Below are 19,446 nucleotides of genomic sequence, written 5' to 3' on the forward strand. Positions count from 1 at the left end.
ACATTGAAGAATGAATATACCCCAAGGTAGTAACAGAAATTGCTGTTGTTGAGCTTGCAAATGCATTTTTTTTAAAATTTTGCTCGGGAGTGTTAGGCCTGGGGTATGTGATGGTCAAAACAAAGTCAACTTGTTTTGCACTACATGCTGTTCACTGAACAATATGGTTTGGGGACCAGATCTCTCAAAGGTTAGTTCCTTTTAAAAAAGCAAGTTCCTTTCACGAATCATGAGGCTTGGATTGAAGTTTTGTGCAGTTATGCTTGGAATTTCTATTGCATCAATGTGTGATAGAATATACTGATAGTCTAATTGGCATCATCCAAAACTTGAATTTGACTGCTGTGTTGTGATGTGTAGCTTTATGATTTAATCCAGTGATATTTAAGACCAGATGGTCATGAACATAAAGTTAAACATCACAATCTGAAAGTTGCAGCAAGTAATAAATTAGAAATTCGCTTGAATTCATTTAGTGTCTTGTATTCTCGAGATGTGTGGAAGCAGGGTATTCGGGTTCAAACTTGTTCTGTATTCTAATAGATCAGGAGTAATTTGTGTCTCATCTTCAGTGACTGTATTGGTTTTATTTGAGTGCTGCTGGATCCTTCTGTCTTGGTGAAGATGGTTTTGAATTTCTGCTTCCTGTTGTGGGAAGGGGTGGGGGAAAGTCCCCCTTAATTTCATTCTTAACCAGCTCAGTTGTGGTTTTCAGTTTATGCCTACTTGTTCTGGAATCCCCCACAAGTTTTCCTGTATCTATCAGATTGAATACCTTTATCATTTTGAACACCTCTATTAAATTACACCTTAACTAGCTGAGATTCAAAATACAAATTAAAATGTATAATCTGTCCTCGTACTGTAACCCTTTGAGGTTTGATATCATTCCAGATACTCTAATCTGCACTGTGCCCTTTTCAAGGCCAGTATTTTTTCCTGCAGTGTTTATCAACCAGGGGTTATTTTTGAAATGCAGTTGCTGTCAATGTTGCCAAGTGCTGTAGCTAGAATGGCTCGGGTGATGACAGCCTGTTGATCTGTTGACTGTGAGAGAAATGCTAAAATAGCGCAGCAGATTTTCACTTCCAGCTGGATGGTGTGGATGGGGCATTGGTTTAAAAGAGGTGTTGAGTGTGACCAGTACACCGAGCTGACACTATAAGATAAAGTGTTGCAAATCCTAATATTTTGTAATCGCATGTGGATTTATGCTCTCATCTCAAGGTCTCAATACTTTTTTTCATGTTCACTCATGTAACATGAGCATTGCAGGCTGGTCAGCATTTATTGTCTGTCCTAGTTGTCTTTGAGCAGGTAATGATGAACTGCCTTCTTGAACTATTGCAGACCTGTTGTAGGTCAACTCTCAATGCTGAAAAGGAGGGAATTCCAGGAATTTGAGCCAGCAACACCGAAGGAACTGTGATATATTTCCAAGTCGGGATAGTGAGTGACTTGGGGAAGTTGCAGGTGGTGGTGTTCCCATGTGCCTGCTGCCCTTGTCCTTCTAGAAGAAAGTGGACATGGATTTGGAAGTTGCTGTCTAAGGATCTTTGGTGAATTTCTGCAGTGGATCTTGTAAATAGCACACACTGTTGAGCGTTGGTAGGGAATGGATGCTTGTGCATGTGATGCCAAGCAAGTAGGCTGCTTTGTCCTGGATGGTGTTGATCTCCTTGAGTGTTGTTGGAGCGGCACCCATCTAGGCAAGTGTGGAGTGTTCCATCCCACATCTGAATTGTGCCTTTTGTCTTGTGACTTATAGATGCTGAACAGGCTTTGGGGAGTCGGGAGGTGAGTTACTCACCCTAGTATTCGTAGCCTCTGACCCGTTCTTGTGGTGCTGTTTCTGGTCAATGTTGATAGTGGGGGATTCGGCAATTTAGTGTTGTTGAATGTCGAGGCAATGGTTGAATTTTTTTTGGAGATGATCTCAGTTTGACACTTGTGTAGCATGTATATTACTTGGCACTTTTCAGCTCAAGCCTGAGTGTTGTTCAGACTGCCTTGATATCTGATAAATTGTGGATGATGCTGAACATTGGTTGCACAATGAACTTCCCTAGCTTTGACCTTAAGATAGATACAAAATTGGTTGACTGGTTGGAAAAGGGGTTGAATGGTTGATATTTTTTGGGCTGAGGAACGTTTGTAGTGGAGTTCCCCAAAAGTCCGTATTGGGACTCTTTTCCTGATGGATATTACTGGTATAGACCATGATGTTCAGGGAACAGTTTCAAAGTTTGTGGATGATACAAAACCTGGAAGCGTTGTAAGTGAGAGGAATTGTGTTTCTTCACTGATGCTGGGTCAAGATCCTGGAATTTCCTCCCCAAGGGTATTGTAGGTCTAATTGGAGTGCAAGATTGCAGTCGTTCTAGAAGGCAGCTCACCATCAGCTTCTCAAGCGCAATCAGGGGCTAGTAACCAAGCCCAGCCAGCAAAACACATTAAGCACGAGTGATTTTTTTTAAAAAGAAAGGGCACAATAGAACTCCAAAAGAACATAAACAAATTGGTGGGTAGATAGGTAACAGATACAGGGAAGTGAAGAATTTTGGTAGGAAGAACATTGTCAGATAATACAGCTAAAGGGATAACAATTCTGAAGGGTGTGCTGGAGCAGAGGGACCTGGGTGTACCATTCACAAATCATTGAATTTAGCAGGTCAGGTGGAGAGAACAGTTAATAATTGTGGCTCAGTGGTCGCATTCCTACCTCTGAGCCAGAAGACCAGGCTTCAAATCCCACAGTTTGAGAGGCGAGTCATAACATGCCTCAACTGTTGCGTAAAATGTGTACCCTGAGAAACTACTTCATTGATGTACTTTGAAAGGTTTAACCACCAATAGCCATAATTCTCTTTGTGACTTCGACCTGCAAAGAACTTTCCCCTGAATCCAGTTTTGATAGGTTCCTTGTTGCCACATGTCCAACGCAGCCATCCTGTCCACCACGGTTGCTTTCCTTTGTCCTCTTGATTTCAGCTCCATTGTCTGTGTTTGAACCAAAGCTAATGAGGTTAGGAGCTGATGGCTAAATGACCAGGTTGCAGAGGAGTAAGTGCTGTTCTATCACATTGCTGATTATTTGTGGACTGATGGCTTGCAATTGGCCAGATTGGATTTGTTCTGTTTTTTTGTTTACAGAATGTACCCAGGCCACTTTCCAGATGCCAGTGTGGTAATTGCGCTGGAGCAACGTAACTGAGGCATGGTTAGTTCTGGAGTGCAAGTCTTCAGCACTATTGCCGGATTAAAGTCAGGAAACAGCTTTTGCTGTAATGGGTGTTTGCAGTTGTTTATTTGTATTGCATGGGGTGAATCGTATCAATTGAAGCCTGGCCTCTGTGATGCTGGATACCTCAGGAGGAGCCAGATGACGCATTAATTTGGCGCTTTGGCTGAAGATGTTTGCATGCTTTAGCCTTGTCATTTGAACTGATGTGCTTCTCCAACATTGTGGATGTGGATACATATGAAGCCACTGCCTCTGATGAGCTGGTTAATTGTCCACCCCATTCATGACTGGATGTGAGAGGACTGCAGAGCTTGGATCTGATCTGTTGGTATGGGATCAGTTGACATGCAAGTAGTCCTGGTTGTTACTTCACCAGATTGACGACTCATTTTTTTGCTGCTGCTATTGGCATGCCTACCTATGTTTTCATTGAACTGCTGTTGATTTCCTGGCTTGATGGTAATAGTAGAGTGAGGTAACACATTATAAGCTGTGATGCACAGGCTTTGGTAAGCTTTGTGCCGATTGGCGTGGTTTTCACTTCCTGAAGCTGCTTCCATGTTTGGACTTCAGAAGCCTGCAAAGAGGCAAAAATATTTAGGAACATTGGTGGTCCGTATACCAGGCTATCTGTTTACAGGTTGTGTTTAGGGGCGACATAATGTCTCAGTGGTTAGCACCAGGGACCCAGTTCGATTCTACCTTCGGGCGACTGTGTAGAGTTTGCACATTTTCCCCGTCTCTGCATGGATTTCCTCCAGGTGCTCTGTTTTCCCCCATTACAGTTGGCCTGGGTTAGATGCTGTTTGGAGAGTCAGTGTAGGCGTGGTGGGCCAAATGGCCTGCTCCCAGGCTGTAAGGAATCTATGGTTTTTACAAATGCAGTTCTGCAACTGCTGATGTCCCATTATTTCTCACGGTTGCATTGTCTTAAGCCATTAGATCTGTTCAAAATCTATCCATTCAGCACAGCGGTAGTGCCACATGACGTGTTTAAGGGTATCCTTACTGTGAGGAAGAGGTTGTGTCTCCTGAATGACACACTCACTGCAGTTGTCACTTGTGATGGTGTCATGGACAGATGCATCTGTGGCAGGCTGTTTTGAGGGTGAAGGTTGAGTGCAGGGGAGACAGGGCTTTGTGCTGTTGCCCTTTCTGGTTCCTTGGTCAAAGCTGAGTGTTCCATCTGGTTTCATCCCTTTTAATCAGACTTCATAGCTGTTACTTACATTTGAGTGGTTTGCTTCGGCATTGCTGTAGACCAGGTACGGTGAGGGTAGCAGATGTCTTTCCCCAAAGGATACTGGTAAGCAAGATGGCTTTTGAGAACAATGGGTGATGATTTCATGATTGTCACTAGACTAACTTTTAGTTCAAGATTTAATTAATTGAATTCAATTCTTACCATCTGCTGTGGTGAGATTCAAATGCATGTCCCAGGAGCATTAATTTGTGTCTCTGGATTAGTCGTCCAGTGACAAGTCTAAAATGGCAGTACCTCCCCCAGTGTGAATTAATGTAAGTAAATTCATTCAAATGAGAACAAGGAAAGGAACAGCACAGCAAAGGAACAGGCCCTATGGCCCACCAAGACTGTGCCCACACGATGCCTTACTAAAGTAAAAACTTTTTGTCTCTATTCCCTGCCTATTTGTATGTCTGTCAAGATGCCTCTTAAACGTTGCTATTGTATCCGTCTCCTCTGGCAGTGTCTTCCAGGCTCTTGTCACCCTCTGTATAAAAACTAAATTGCCTCTGACATCTCATTTAAACTTCCCCGTTTTATCTTAAATGTATGTCTCCTAGTAATTCCAAGGCAGCTTTCGAGATACACAACAATGCAGAATTGCCAAGCAGAAACTGATAGCCAAGTTCCATACACAAGAAGACTGCTTCAACCATGATCTTGGGTTCATGTTGCGCTACATGTAACCTCACAATACTGTTATGTGTTTGTAAAATCTTCCTTACTGTTCTGTTTGGACACCATCACCATGATAACTTGTTATGATCTCTCTGCTTTCATTAGTTTGTATAGTTTTGGAATACTTTGGTTAGACCATCATCATATGACTCTAATACCTACCATGTTATTCCAGATAATTTGGTTTGTCTCTAGCATCATCTTTTTTTTTGTAATTATCTTTCTGCCTTAATTAATCAGATCATAGGTCATCCTTCACGTACTATTCAGCAGTTGACACCTTACTCACACTGTTGGATGCTTTTGATCACCAGCAAAGACTTGCTATTCAGCCTGTCGACACACCACTCACATCATTTGTACTATCTTTTGACACTCTTAATTACCTTGCAACGATCTCTCTGCATGTAAATTCTGTGCCTGTGCACTTCCCTCCGCTTCATCTGATGAAGGAGCAGCGCTCAAAGCTTGTGATTTCAAATAAACCTGTTGGACTGTTATTTGGTGTTGCGTAACTGCTGACTTTGTCCATCCCAGTACAACACTGGCATCTCCATGCCCTAGTAATTGACATTTCTACCCTGGGAAAAAGAGTCTGACTATCCATGCCTTTCATAATTTTGTAAACTTCTGTTGGGTCACTCCCATGCATTTTTCCATGTGAAAACAAACCAAATTTGTCCAATCTCTCCTTGTAGCTAATGCCCTCCAGACCAGGCAACGTTGTGATAAACTGTTTCCAAAGCCTCAACATCCTCCTTATAGTGTAGCAACAAGAATTGTACACAATATTCCAACCGTGGCCAAACTAAAGTTCTACAGAGCTGCAGCAGAACTTGCCAATTTTTGTACACACTGACTGATGAAGGCAAGTATGCTCTTTGCCTCCTTGACCACGTTATCCACTTGTTTTGCCACTTCGAGGGAACTGTGAACCTGTGCACCTAGATCCCTGTGTTGATGCTTCTAAGTGTTCTGCCATTTACTATATACTCTTGCATTAGATCTTCCAAAATGCGTCACCTTGAATTTGTCTGGATTAGAGTCCATCTGCCATTTCTCTGCCAAAGTCTCCAGCCTATCTATATACTGCTGTATCCTCTGGCAATCCTCCTTGCTATCTACAGCTCTCCCAGTCTGTGTCATTCACAAATGTACTAATCAGGCCATCTACATTCACTTCCAAATTATGTGTGTGCATTATAAACAGCAGGGTTCCCAGCACTGATCCCTGTAGAATACCACTGATCACAGATCTCCAGTCAGATAAACATCCTTCCACTGCTAATCTGTCTTCTATGACTAAGCCATGACTATCCATCTTACCAGCTCAGCATGGATCCCATCTGGCTTCATCTTTTGTATTGAATTTGGAAGGAAATTACATGCTGATACATTTGACTGTGAAGCCAGGGAAACACTTGTAATCTGTGAAATATTTCGCTTGAGAATAGTATGAAATGGGTGCTGCCATAATAGGTGTGTTAGTAATCTGGATGGTATGTTAAACAGTATACCCCATTCACTTCCGTTGTAATATACAGCTTTTAAATGAATTGAAATACATGCCTTTATACTTAACGTGTCTGAGATAACACGTGACTCCTGTCTTTTTCTTACATTTATAAAGAGTTTCACAATCATTGATCGTCCTAAAGTGCTTTTGAGTGCAGTTACCCTTGTAATAGTGGAGCAGTGGCAATCGATATGGAAACAAGAAGGTTTCATAGCGAACAGAAGAACAATGCCAGATAACCAGTTTTAGTGATGCTAGTTGAGGGATGAATATTGCAGAGAAACTTTTATGTTCATCTGAGAAGCAAGAAGTGGCCCTGTTTTAAGGTTTTGCCTGGCAGATGGCATCTCTGGGAGTGCAGAGTTCCCTTAGTCATGCACAGTAATGTAAGATTAGATTTGTTTAATTGTGCTACTGGCTATTGATCATATTGAGATATCTACTCATCAATTTTAAATAGAATTACCCAGGGTTTAATCTAAACTAACATGTTGTATTTGTCATCAGGGCATGATACTGAAATAGTAGCATTTGTTGTTACCTCCCAGTTTTGCAGGCTAAACGGGGTTTTGTGCATTTGCCGGTCCTGTGATGCTGCTGCTCCTACAATATTCAGGGTGAATTCTAAACAACTTTGCCATCCTATCAGTCATATTTCAATCTATGCCTGTCGAATTATCTTGTGACTTGGTGACAATGTTCTCCTTGGTTGTGAGGCTGAGATTCAATTAAAGTAGCATTTTCATGCATTCTGCAACCGATGTATACTGTAGACACAGTGCACCAGTAATGGAGTCCAATAGTAGGGAAGGCCAACAAGCCAACTGTTGTGTTGTGGATTATGTTGAACTTCTGAGAGCCGTTGCAGTTCTTCTCATCCGATAACAGGTGAATAATCCGCAAACCTAACTCTAGCCTCATTATTGATGGAGAGAGGTTAGGTGGTGACTCACTGGTTGTACAGATGCTAACCTTTGCTTAGCTCTTGTGGCCAAGGTATTGATGTGTCAACTTATTCATTTTATTTATGACTGCAAAGTGTTGATAGCCCTATTGAACATTAGATCATATTAAAAATGGCTATTGCCTGGTGTGAATGTTAACTGTGGTCGAAACCTTCTACTGTCCTGCAGCAGCTGGAAGCGGCTGTTTCATTGTTGGAGGATCTATAACTGGATTTGAAGAATTGGAATCCTTGTCAAATAGTCCCATTCCAAGATCTCAAGATGATTCGTTGAAGAGCAAATTAAATAATGAGGCAACTGGAAGACTGAATAGTTTTAGTTAACTGTCAGGCAGCATTAGCTGCTCCAGTCTCTCAGTCTAAATATTTTTTCTCCTTTATTGGCAATCTTGTGAATTGTCCTATTGAATGCAAACTGAAACACTTTGCCAAATTCTTTTTTAAATAACAACTTCCGATACACTAAGTCAACCGTGTAATAGTCTTTAACTTGATTTCTGGGCATCAATATTTGTAACTTTGTTATGTAAAATGTAAAAATCTGTTCTTTCAGATTAGATGCTTTTTATTGAATGTGTAGATAGGTCTGGTCAGCTGTGTGTTTTTCCATCCATGCAGTGAAACAATATGCTTGCTTGGGGGAAATAAAACATTACTATTTGTTTACCTAATCAAACTTAAAAAAAAAAATAACCTACATTACTTTGTAACAGCATGTCCTCTCCTTTTTAAACTAAATATTTGGGCCCCAAGAGGACAAAACTGGTTATGTGAACTGAGTTTGGTTAAACTTAACCTGAAACTAAATCACAATTTTACTTCGTTGCAGTTGTATTTTTAACATTAATTTCAGTAATTGTGTATCTCTTTCACACACACATTGCTAAGTGGTAACCTGTTATAACTTTATTTGAAATGGTTCAATATCGGGGGTTCTAGGCTTTGACTGCTGTTTGATTGTACAAGCGCATATTGAATCATGTTTAGCCAGTGGCCTTCAAGCTTGAGTTAATATGGCAGGTTTAAAATTTGAAGAGAAAGTTTTAAAGAAAAATAAAAGTACAGATGGTCAAAAACTACTTTAAATGATTAAAATTACTTCACTTATAAATTTGGGTATTACTTTTCATTATTTCAGTTGTTGGTAATCTGCAGACTAAAGTATGATCCAATCGATCAATGCAGTATGAATTCTTTAACACTCAGGTGCTGAACAAGGAACACAAACTTGATGGGAGAGTTATTGATCCCAAGAAAGCCCAGGCTATGAAGGGTAAGGAGCAAATCAAGAAGATCTTCGTTGGTGGTTTGGACCCTGATTGTCCAGAAGAAAAAGTGAGAGAATATTTTGGAACCTTTGGAGAGGTAAGACCTTGGTTAATTTGAAGGCTTGTAGAATATGTACATATGCCAATTTGTGTTGTAAATTAGCTTATTTTTGAATGCTGACTAGTCTAGACTGGGGAATCATATTATCATAATATTGCTTACTTCTGTTGAGTGAAGGTTTTAAATGCTTCTCTTTGTTTTTGTGCAGTTTTAGTCTAGTTCACATTAATAATCATTCCCCAAATGATCGCCTTGAAGTGCTGTTACTACTGAGTTTTTGTTTACATGGAACTGAGTGGGTTAATTTACCTTTTTAAGAGTCCCTATTTCTCCATTCTAAATCTCCTGTTTGCATTTTAAGTTTGGTTGAAGTTTCTCCTCCCAGTGCTTTGTTTTGTCATAAGCACAATCATTTTTTTCTGTGGGAAATTAATTTTGGTTGCACTTTATTTGGAATTATACATTTCCTGATTTTCCAGAGGATCTTGGCCCTTTTCAGAAGGGAGGGAAGCAGATATATTCATGAGGTTTTGGAACTTTTTAGATATGTTGATTAATTTTTGCTGTTGACAATTAGATTACATGCAAGGGTAACAAAGTTGTTTGTCTTAGAATTTAGGAACATTACTACACATCCATGCCTGAGCAAGATAATTAGGTTTGTTTGTTTATAGATTGAATCTATTGAACTCCCTATGGACACAAAGACCAACAAGAGAAGAGGCTTCTGTTTTATCACATTTAAAGAAGATAATCCAGTGAAGACAATAATGGAAAAGAAATTCCATGATGTTGGAACAAGCAAGGTGGGACACGTTTTACCATTGTGGTGATTGTGTAGGAAATGCTTATACAACCCTGTCAGTCATTTCATAGGTTTCTCATGTCAGGAGGAAGCGAAGGTCCTATGATTATCTATACAATTCCATTCACATTATAACACGTTTTTTTTTTACATACTAGACTTGCACTATCTATAAAACATTGCCAAATTTAAATATCGCTCTTTGTTTATTCCCGAAGGTTGAAATCAAATTGGCCCAACCTAAAGAAGTATACCAGCAGCAGCAGTGGGGAGGCCGAGGTGGTTTCACTGGAAGAGGAAGAGGTAGAGGAGGTATAATGTATTGCAATCTTCACCATGGGAAGTTACCCCAGTACAACTCAGAAGCTCTAAGTTATGACCTCAATTATAGAAACCCAATCCTTGTATTGTAACAGATGTGACACAGGATTTATAGAAATGACCACTCCCATGCACATGTTCATTGTTGAGTGGGTATGAAGAAAATGGTAAATCCCTGCAGGTGACTTCAAGTGAAAAATCCAAAGAGTTAACTGAAAGCATGAGATAAAATTGAGTTTTTCACTTGAGTTCACAAGACTGGAATTCTGAAATTATTCCCATGAGTTCATTTTATAATGCTGTATATGTGTGAAGTTGAACATTGTGCTCGTCAAGGCGATGTTATTAACCAATCTGAAATGGACCATTTGTCCATTTAAGACATTCATATTCATTATTGAGCACCCCTAACTGGTGTACTACAAGTTCGAGAGTAAGATGCTTATTCTTGGCTTCATTTGTGATCCTTTAATCCAATCTTCTGACTCCACTTGCATGACTAATATTTTCCATTTCGTTGTGGCATCTGAGATTATTTATCAGTCGCTGGCTTGACAGATGAATGCAGCACATGGTAAAATAAAACTGATCCAAAGACCAATGTTTCCTCAATTTGCGTGAATACTCTGATGTTCTATGCATGGTGATCGGCGTTGGCACGCCAGTCATGGCATTGACAACCCTTTCCAGCAGTTGCCGCCAGGCACAGGTCTTGGAGACTTGTGCAGCCAGAAAGAAAATTGCAGAAAATATTGCTATGGAGTACGTGTTCTCAATTTGTTTTTGTTCTCTGTTGATCTCACTGATTTCAACTGGGACAGTGGACATGGTTGCCATCCCCTGCTAAGTCAGATTACTGGCCCGTGTTCGCCCTTGTTAACTGTAGTCTGTTGGGAAAAAGTATGCTGATGATATGAGAGAAAAGCTTGTATTTAAAAGCATTTCATGTCTTTAGACAGCCCCAGATTCTGACTTTCAATTCGTGGAAAGCTTGGGCACTGTAATACAGGCAGGGGTTTCTTACATTGGAAATATTGTGCGCAACTGCTGGATGAATGGAATCGTGTTTGATTTCGTTACTGATTGAGAGGAATGTTGGCCACAACTTGGGGAAAACTGTTGGCTAATCAATTATGTCTCGGTCTGTTATGTGACTGTAATAGATGGATAGGTCCTTTGGCTGCCTGTTAAGATGATGAATCTTCTGACAGACAGTGTGGCTCTACCTCAGTTCTGTTATGGATTTTCCGTTTATACTACCTTCCAGAGTTCTGAGAAGAGCCCAAATCTGCAGTTGTCTTACATGAGGTATAATATGACACTACCAGCTTGGCTGAAGCACTCTTCCCTTCCCTGGTGTTGTTCATCTACCTAACCCACAGCTGTGGCTGAGATTGAGATAAGTGGACCCCTCAAAAGTTGGGATGTGTCCTGAATACATGAAAATTTGACTTGCTCACCTGACAGTTCTGAGGAGACCTACTTGATCTGATTTCTTCCAGTTTATTTTTGCATATTAAAGAATATATGCTAGGTTAGGCCATTTGGCCCTTCAGGTCTGCTCCACCATTGAATAAGTTTATGGCTGAACTATCACAGTTCTGTATTCTTGTGCTATCACATATTCCTTCGTTCAGTTTGTTTTCAAAAGTCTATCAGTTGCTTTTTTGAAAATGTTCAACAACTGAATCTAGGATAGGGAATTCCAAAAAGTCACAGCCCTTCTGAGTGTGAAGAAAATTCTTCCTGTCTTTGTCCTGAATGGCCCTCATCCTAAGGCTGTGAAGCATCCTTCCAACATCAATCCCATCTGGGTCTTTAAGAATTTTATATAAGGCAAAGTTAATGTCAGAAGTTATAACTATGAACAATTTTGAATTGCTGACTGTTTGTGTTTGCCATTTCTAGGACAAAGCCAGACCTGGAGTCAAAGCTACAACAGTAACTATTGGAACCCAAGTTATGGAAATTATAACTATGGCTATAACCAGAATTATGGTGGATATAGTGGCTATGACTACCCAGCATACAACTATGGCTATTATGGTTATGGACAGGGATATGGTGATTATAACAGTAAGTTTCATAGATCAGGAGTTGCTTCACAGTAGTTTGCTTGACAAAATCCAGTAAGTAGTCCCTTAGTCTGTCAATTTGTTGAGTTGTTGATGTCAGCTAATCTGTAGTGGCAAGTTATTTGCCAGCAAAGGAGAAGCAAAATGGAGAGCGACTTGCTTTGTCTTCCAAGCAAGTGATGTGCGTGACGTTGGCAGACTTCATTCTGGTAGTGGGTCACAGACCAAACTATAGTATGTATGTGGTTCCGAGAAACCTGAAAAAGGAAGCTGGTGGCAATACCTGCTTTTTTTTTTTTTAAGAATGAGTGTCTGTGGTTTTGCCGAAAAATTTGCTTAAACCTTTCTGACCCGGTTGTCAGTTGCTGAACCTAATGGCTATTATATATCATTAATTCATTTCCACTTGGACAGAGGTTTTTTTAAAGAAGACTTCCATGGGTGGCACGGTGGCTCAGTGGTTAGCACTGCTGCCTCACAGCGCCAGGGACCCAGGTTCGATTCCACCAGGTGACTGCCTGTGTGGAGTTTGCACATTCACCCCGTGTCTGCCTGGGTTTCCTCTGTGTGTTCCGGTGTCCACCCACAGTCCAAAGATATGCAGGCTAGGTGGATTGGCCATGCTAAATTGCCCATAGTGTTCAAGGGATATGTAGATTAGGGGGCTGGGTCTGGGAGGGTTGGACTTGTTGGGCTGGAAGGCCTGTTCCCACACTGTAGGCATTTTAAGTCATTTCAGTATCACCTTTCACATTCTAGGCACATCTCGAAGAGCCTTACAGCTAATTAATTATTAGAGTGCAGCCACCAACATTAACAAACTTGCTCACAATAAAGTTCCATCAACAGCAGTAGTGATCAAAGTATTGGTTGAGGCATATATATCGGCCAGGATTCCGGGGAATATCTAGCTGCTCTTTCAGTAGTTCCTTGGGGTCTTTATCACCCACGCCCTGCAGCAAATGAAACCTCAGACTTGGGAGAGAGGGCACCTTTTAGCAATGAGGTATTCCCTCAGTATTGCACAGGATTGTTGGCTTAAATTTCTTGCTCAAGTCACTTGGAGTGGAACTTTAATTGACAGCCTGACTCAAAGATGAGTGCTACCAGTGTAGTTTATACTGGATTTGGCCTAAAACACTGCAAGAGAATCCAATAAGGCATATTGCCCAGGGTTTCCACTCCTAGTATGCAATTCGCCATTCCCTTCAGGAGACTTTGGATGAGAACAGAATCGGGATTGGCTGCAAAGCTGCAGGCCGTGAATCGGTTGTGAGGTAATGAGGGTGTCTGTAGAATCAAAATAACAAGGCATTACTGTCTCTGGGAGAAGGAGTAATAAATTGACCTTGCTTTTAGACTCAGTATTTAGCACTGTTATGTCCTGAAAAGTTTATAGTATTCCAGGAATCTCCTCTGTTTAGATTGTCAGTATACTGTGACATGATGCAATCAAATCATTTGAAAGCTTCCCTCCTTTCCCAAAGTGATCTGCGTTGAGAAACTTTGGGATTTCCTTAATAAGCTTCTCTGAATCCCCAAACAACTGAGTCAGTGATTTTTAAAGATTGTCAGAAGAGGATTGCACTGAACGTGGACATCAGTGGAAACCAATAATAGTGACTGATCACCCTTTCAATGTTGGTCACAGCTAAAATAAGGCACTTCTGTCAAAGTTATGTCTTGGGCACCTGTTTAATATCTGGGAGTGTCTAGTTAAGTTGGTTCTTTAGCCTGAGAAGACATCTTGTATGCAGTTGAGCAGTATAACATAACCTCTCAGCTACAGTTCTGCTCAAACTACTAACCTGCCCTACAAAATAACAGATCAAAGAGAACATTGTTTGGAAAAATATCTAAAAACTGAATTCAAATGAAATGGGAGTGTCTGCTGTCAGCACTGCGTTGCTGTTCAAATTGGTTAGAGCACTGCTATGAATAGATAGATCATTTCAATTTGAATTGAACTAGCAGGCATTCTGAACATTTTAGAACAAAGAAATATTTTTTCTTTCTGGTGTAAACTCCTTACATTTAAAAGAAAGATTTGCTGGTTTGGTTTTAAATAAGTTAGCAAGCTGCATTTCAGCCATGCATCTTTGATCACGAGAATTTCTCTTGAGATTATTGACAAAATGAATTGGATGTTGGCGTAAATTCTCAAGATTTATCTAAATGCCCAGGTAAAGTTGAGACTTATTGCATGCATCATAACAAGAAGGATTAGTGAATGGACTTGCATGCCATTCTCACCATGCCCAATGCCACCCAAGAACTTCCACGATGTGGTTCCTGTTACCTAAGCATACATAGCAATGTCCTATAAACAGCGATGGGGTAAATGGCTGTTTATGCTTACTGCTGTTGGTTGAAGAAAGAATGCTGCCCAGAGCGCTCAGCTCTTTGAATAACACCATGCAAATTTCTAGATACATCACAGTAGACAGATAAGACCTCGGAATTGCACCTCATTTGGAAGATGGCACCTCGACACTGCAGACTTCTTCTGCATTCTAAGCATCAACCTAGATTTTGTGCTCAAGTCCGAGAAGGTGCTTGGGACCCACGGCCCCCCTGACAGAAGAGGTACGAGTGAAACCGGTTGAGCCAAACTGATACCTCTGAACAAAGGTGTTGGATGAACAGAAGTTTACTTCAAAAGGTAGTCAACAATTTGAGAGTTGACAAATCCTTTTCTTCAACTAATTTTGCTTTCAGGTCAACCAGGCACCTATGGTAAAGCTCCTAGGAGAGGAGGAGGAGGAAGTGGCCAAACTCAGTATAGGCCTTACTAGATGACTTGGCCTTTCCGAAGCTCTCCATGAACAAGGTAAAGCCTATGTCTTGCAGATACTTGAAGAAAACATTTACATTTGTAATTGAAAAGCTAGTTCAACGCTGCTTGGTTTAAAAATGGTTAATTAAATTGCCCTTGCGTTCCATTTACTGTTTTGAAGGCAGCAGAATTTTTATTATGTGTAGGCAAAAAGAAAATTTCTGGCCACAAATTTGCCTGAAACTTTTAGTCACCTGCTGACCTGAGGATAGATTGTTAGCATCTGTTGTGGAAATTTTTAAAAAGTGATCAATTGGAGGTCAGCTGCTCTGGTAAAATTGTTACACTCTCATTCACTTGTGAGAATTTACAGTCCTTGAAAGTATATTGCTGTTCTGCCATGAAAATACCACTCGCCATCCTGACCTGGAAATATATTGCCATTCCTTCAGTGGGACTGGTGCAAAATCCTGAAACCCTTCCCTGATGGCATTATGAGTGGCCCTACAGCAAATGGACTGCAGTGGTTCAAGAATGCAGCTCACCACCACCTTCTCAAGGGGGAATTACAGAAGGGCAACAAATGTTTGTCAATCAGTGAAGCCCGCATCCCTTCTGTGCATAAAAACTTTTTTAAAATGGCCTTCATTGGTTGGCTGGAGTGATGAGGATGATCTTTATGGTAGGTTTTAGTGCTGCTATTGTATGGTGCAGTAAAATTGAGTCCTAGTTTGCTAAAAGCTTGAATCACCTTTTCATTTTTGAATCAACAAATCATGGGATTCTGGCTGCTTTGTACTTGAGACTTTTTATATAAAGAAAAAGTTTGATTTGCTTTTTGATTTTTCGAATTTGACTGACTCTTCTGATGATAAGTGAAATTTCTAAATGCACTTGGGGCAGTGGAGAATTGTGAAAGGATCGCAACCGAAACATGAGTGGGGAGGGCAAGAAGAAAAGGGGAGAGGTATGAGGGACTAGAAACTTAGCCTCATTCATTGAACATCAGACTTATTGGCGTCCCATGACATTTAAAAATTGGTAACATGCTTCATATTGAACTGTTCATTGTCTGTGGAATGTAAGTTTTTTCCTTGATCGTAATCATATTATAGTTATATAAAGAATTTCTGCATAAAAATCAAAGCTGTATTGTGGACTTCTGAAATAGGTAATGATTATCAAATTCTAACAGTAATGATAAAGTCACAGAGAGCTTTGGCAGAAGTGAATTGGTATGTGTCACCTTAACTGTTTGCTTCCAGATTGAACTAGCTCTTTAATCTGTCTTGTAATCTAGATTTTTAAATCAATTCTAATTTTATGGTGCAATTATATTGCATTATTGTAAGTATTAAATATGGGTTTAACGTTTTTATTCTCCCATTTAACTCTTTCTTTTGAGCTTTTACATAAATACGTACAGCAGTAAATAGTTTAAGGATAACCTAGACCTATTTGAACGCTTAAATGAGTAAAAGATCTCAGGTAATGTACCATAATGGGTTTTAAGAATATCAGAGCAACAGCCTGATAAGAATTCTACCAGTCTAATTCTGACTTGTACCGTTATGTTTGTACCTGCCAGTGGGAGCTTCATTGCAGGCCATGTCACCATGACCACACGATTCGCACAAGCCTGCACATTGTGGACAGAATTCGAGATGCCCTGTGGTATGGTCTCTTCCAACCTTCTGTCTCACCATAAAGATTAAAGACAGTTTTAAAAAAAAAAACTCTAATTATACACTTTCATTCACGCAGACATTGTTTTTCCTTTTTTAAAAATAAAATTATGTAGCAATATTTTCTTTACAGGCTCAAGTTAAGTGGTAATATAGCCATGACCTCCTGTTTCTTCAATGGATAAAGCCGTTCTTACAAATTGTGCTTTCTATTAATAGTGTGTAATTTGATAATGTACTACCAATTGCTAAATAATGCTTGCTTTTTTCTTTCTATAGCACAGTAGTGATGAGTGACTCATGTCTGTAATGTTAATGGACTTGTATATTACAGCATCTGCCGTGTGTGATATATAGTTTATGTATTGTAAATGCAGTTGGCTTAACAACTGAAGGCTGGGCCCAAGAGCATGGAGGACTTGGATAATTCCTTGAAGATACTACTAATAAAAAAAAAACATAGTTTTGCTCTTCAAATCTGCTAAACACATATTGACAAATAGAGAAAACATGTCTCGGCCAGCCCAGTACTTCACACGGTTAGTGTGTGCTCTTTTATTTAAATAGAAACGTAGATAAAAGCTTAACCTTGCTGTGTTGTTCCTTCTGTTTTCCAGGTGGCAGCAAGTATTGTAACGAGGGAATAAACATCTTTTGAAATCCTTTAAGAAGTGAAGAAACCTGTCACAGATTTTGTTTTGCATTATGGGCAGTGTTGGATCTGGTGGACTTTTTTGCGTTTCCTTTGTAATTTTTAAATGCGAGTAATATTTGATGACTGTGATATTTTTTTGTAAAGGAGAAAAAGTTGTTGTGTGAAGTTTTTAAACTAATATAATGTACCACCATTTAGTTTTACTGCTGGTGAGCACATCGTGGATCAGTGTGGCAGATGTAAGGGGAAAATTTTTTTGGTGTATGAGCTCTGTGAAATATTTCCATTTGTAACTCCTCCTGCGTGATTAAATAAAAACCTTTGTACATGTTCATGGCATCACTTTTATTTTAACCCTCCTCCCCTCTCCATCATATAAATTTATATTACAACAGCATCTGCAAATGAACTACAGTTTAAATGTATAGAATGTGTGATCAGTGCAGGAGATGGGACACTGTCTTTAAATATGATCCATCTGCGCATCTGCAGTTGCACCCAACAAATCACTTCACAAGTGTGTGTGAAATACTTAGTTTGTATATGAGATCATCAAAAGTCGTAATCTTTGTAGTAAAGGCAGGCTCATTGGAATCCAACATGCAGTGATTTTCTTGTATCCACTGCAATGAGGGTATTTGTGTGTTCACTGAAATTAAGATAAATTGTGACTGCTAGTTTGGATTACACTATTCCACATCTGTACAGTTGGGTTGTATTACCTGGTGGGAGAATTTTGAAACCGGATGGGTCAGAAGCCCTTTACATTGGAGTTTCACCAGGGCCAATTTGTCCCAAATGCCCCAGTAAACATTGACATTCATTTGTAGTACAAGGTGCTTTGTGGGTGTGAACAATGCTCTGTGTACATGTGTGGTGATTCACCTGTGTGACACTGGCTACAGATAAAATCGTAATTATGTTTGGCATTGAGGATATTTTCACAACCAACTGGCATATTTGGAGTTTGATAAATTCACTCCTGGTCTTTAGCTGAATTTTTTCACATCATCTTAACAGAAGTTTTGAATGCGATCACTAGGGTGGACTCAATATGCACTTCTTACAAGAGTGAGGTTTGATTCTAGATTTCTTGGGAGCAGGGTGTCTGAGGTTTCTCTTGGGAAAAATAAGTGACTGTTTTTGCAAGTTTGCACCTGCTTTGTACATTTTACAAAGTACATTGCTTTGAAATCAAAGATAACAAGGTGTATAGCTGGATGAACATAGCAGGCCAGGCAGCATCAGAGGAGCAAGGAAGCTGACGTTTCAGGTGAAGAAGGGTCCAGACCTGAAACGTCAGCTTTCCTGCTGCGTTCATCCAGTTCTATGCCTTCTTATCTCAGGTTCTCCAGCATCAGCAGTTCCTACTATATCTCTTACTTTGAAATCAGATGTTTGTGCTACTCAAGGAAGCCCATCTGCTTGTCCCTAGACTTTTTTGGAACAGAAGAACGCCTGTTGGCCTGTCATGACTGTGCTCAGCAAAAATAAATTTCTTATCTTGACAAGTTTCTGGTCTTGCTCTGATTCAAGTGCCTTTTTTTATAATGTGCGTTGAGGGTTTCTGCATCCGCCAATCTTTCATGCAGTAAGTATCAGTCTCCTGCTGTGCAAACATTTCTCAACTTCCCTTCATTCTTCTACCAAGAATATTTCGACCCCGGAGAGTGGGGTAACGTGCACAGTACCTTTGGTTTGATGAATGGGTTAGGTGTAGGGTGGATGGACTGAACGGAGTCGGCGCTGTTCACCTGCAACTTTCAAGGGGGCGGGGCACAGGAGATCACGTGTTGGCGATGTGTTTCAAATGACAGGTGCTGGGGGCGTGGCAGCTCACGTGTGACCTTGGCTTGTTCTGATTGGTGCAGGGCTGGTAGCGGGTCACATGACATAGGGGGTGTTGGGTAGAGGGAGGAAGATGGCGGCCGTGGTGGATGATGAGGTAATGGAGCGGCCGGCTGCAGCAACAGCGCCACTACCACCATCGTCCTGTGCCCCGGTAGCGCCTTTGGCGATGGGACCTGGCGACGTGGAACCGGCTGAGGCTGTCGGAGGAGGCAGGAGGACCGGTGAGCGGAAGACCAGCTTCTCTCCCCACACCACCCCCCAAATGTATCTCGCTCCCTCGCTCGTTCCATCCCCCCCCTCC

The 19,446-nt window shown here is 40.6% G+C and overlaps 2 protein-coding genes across 4 annotated transcripts in view; both read left to right on the top strand.

Moving 5' to 3' along the window:
- LOC109937231 (heterogeneous nuclear ribonucleoprotein D-like) overlaps positions 1-17,626 on the top strand; it is a 30,775-nt gene extending 13,149 nt beyond the window's left edge. Inside the window, exons 3-9 of one of the 3 annotated variants that reach the window (XR_007265471.1) lie at positions 8,855-9,013; positions 9,652-9,783; positions 10,001-10,094; positions 12,012-12,179; positions 14,897-15,008; positions 16,543-16,628; positions 17,257-17,626. Coding sequence is in view for 2 of the 3 variants with exons in the window: in XM_020535835.2 (XP_020391424.1) it covers positions 8,855-9,013; positions 9,652-9,783; positions 10,001-10,094; positions 12,012-12,179; positions 14,897-14,973 (630 nt within the window). In the remaining variant the exon portion in view is untranslated. The remainder of the gene's footprint in view (positions 1-8,854; positions 9,014-9,651; positions 9,784-10,000; positions 10,095-12,011; positions 12,180-14,896; positions 15,009-16,542; positions 16,629-17,256) is intronic. The other 2 variants (XM_020535835.2, XM_020535836.2) reach the window with 2 other exon arrangements.
- A 1,554-nt stretch (positions 17,627-19,180) lies between these two features.
- The window catches only part of bloc1s2 (biogenesis of lysosomal organelles complex-1, subunit 2), a 10,307-nt gene continuing 10,041 nt past the window's right edge, over positions 19,181-19,446 (top strand). The window contains exon 1 of the mRNA XM_020535837.2: positions 19,181-19,366. Within this exon, the coding sequence (XP_020391426.2) occupies positions 19,216-19,366 (151 nt within the window). The 5' untranslated portion in view covers positions 19,181-19,215. The remainder of the gene's footprint in view (positions 19,367-19,446) is intronic.

The sequence above is a fragment of the Rhincodon typus genome, chromosome 34 (assembly GCF_021869965.1).
Source record: "Rhincodon typus isolate 14 chromosome 34, sRhiTyp1.1, whole genome shotgun sequence".
Taxonomy (NCBI): domain Eukaryota; kingdom Metazoa; phylum Chordata; class Chondrichthyes; order Orectolobiformes; family Rhincodontidae; genus Rhincodon; species Rhincodon typus.